Below are 1,599 nucleotides of genomic sequence, written 5' to 3'. Positions count from 1 at the left end.
CCCAATCCTTACTATCATCATTTTTCCTCTACTTCTTTTGTATGTTTGTCACACTCTTGTGACCCGCTATTTCCGGGGTGCCTTGATAGTCGAAGCAGACTTTGTTCTCTGTTGAAGCTAGAGAGGTGAACAGAGTAATCTTGATTCCCTGTAAGGACTTCTCTGTTGACATCCACCCCCTGGCACTTATATGACCTTATGCAGTTGCGAGCGCCGCAAAACCTCTACTAAAATAAAAACAAATGTTTCGCTATAAAATCAGATAAACTGTCCGTAAATATTTTTTTTAATGACTTTTTATTCCCGACCAGGCTGGCCGGTGCGAGGACGGCAAGGGCAACTACTGGGCCATCCATCCCGCCAACATCCAGGACTTCATGCGTGGAGACTTCCGTCAGAGGCGCCGATCTCGACGGCGGGGCCGGAAGAAGGAGTGTGACCTCAGCATGTACCACGTGCCCAACAGTTACTTCCCCTCCACCGGCTCACCTCTGACCTCTTTCAACCCCACGGCTCTCAGCTCCATATACTCGCCCTACACAGAGGCTGAGAGAAGGTGGGTGATTCGAGTTTTAACACTTTAAGGATGTAGTGGACACTATAATTGGTCGCTTTTAAGGACAAGCTGGCTAACCCAGATTTCAGGGGGGGGGGGATGTCCAGAAAACGTGACGTATACCAAAAGTGGCCATTGCCCTACCTGTAGGAGAAGTGTGGTTTCATTGGTGGGTATATTTGTTTGGTTATAGAGAAAATCCTCCTAAAGGAACTGAACAAAGGGAAAAAATAGCATTTTTCGGGATAGCCTCCTTGTGTTTAAAAGCGATCAATTATGATCAACCAGCAGCACATCACAAAATCAGAAATGCTGAATTTGCTTAGTTCTTAGAATGCATGTTGCTGCCTGTCGATTTAAGTCTCAAATAAAGAAAACAGAAATGAAAAAATTATTTGAATGACAAAATTACGCTTCTTTTTCAAAGTGCCACAAAGCGGCGTGTCTTCAAGCATTGTTGCAGAATGTGGGTCCTCAATGAACTAATCTAGTTTTGTTTGAGTAATAACAAGTCATGAGAGCTGTTGGAAATCCCTTTTCGACGTTTTACACAAAAAAAAAGTGGATTTGATTCCCTGAAGGGGAGATTTATGTCCTGGCGTATCTCCATCTACAAGCTGGTTTCAAATAATTGAAGATAAGATAAACTTTACTGGCCCACAAGGGACATTTTGGGGTGGATTACTAGAACATCAACATACAAAGATTCAGCACCGACACAGAAATGCAATTCATGCATGATGGTATATTTACACTTTATTCACACAATCTGCACCCAATTCAGCCCTGATTGGAATCGGCTAAAGCAGCCAACCTCCTTAATGATCTAAAGTGTGTCAATGAAAGTTCCAATGGTTGAGAGGTCAGTGAGCCCAGGTTTACAATCATGTAAAGCATAATTCTTTCTTATTTTCATGTTAGTGATAGGAGTTCTTGTGGGTGGTCACTGGGATGTGTACCTACGCCATATAAGATAACACTCTCTAAACAAATAGGGCGTTGAATAGAGGCGACAAGCAGAGAAATGTCTTGATTGTTTATTT

General features: G+C 42.8%; 1 protein-coding gene across 1 annotated transcript in view; it reads left to right on the top strand.

Moving 5' to 3' along the window:
* Positions 1-1,599, top strand: part of LOC101864012 (fork head domain transcription factor slp2) — a 45,479-nt gene that overhangs the window by 14,636 nt on the left and 29,244 nt on the right. Inside the window, exon 2 of the mRNA XM_005106859.3 lies at positions 312-556. Coding sequence (XP_005106916.3) covers positions 312-556 — 245 coding nt within the window. The remainder of the gene's footprint in view (positions 1-311; positions 557-1,599) is intronic.

The sequence above is a fragment of the Aplysia californica genome, unplaced genomic scaffold, assembly GCF_000002075.1.
Source record: "Aplysia californica isolate F4 #8 unplaced genomic scaffold, AplCal3.0 scaffold00559, whole genome shotgun sequence".
In the NCBI taxonomy this organism is placed as follows: Eukaryota; Metazoa; Mollusca; class Gastropoda; order Aplysiida; family Aplysiidae; genus Aplysia; species Aplysia californica.
Note: the sequence above shows the minus strand (reverse complement) of the source record. Positions and strands in the feature narration are given on the sequence as shown.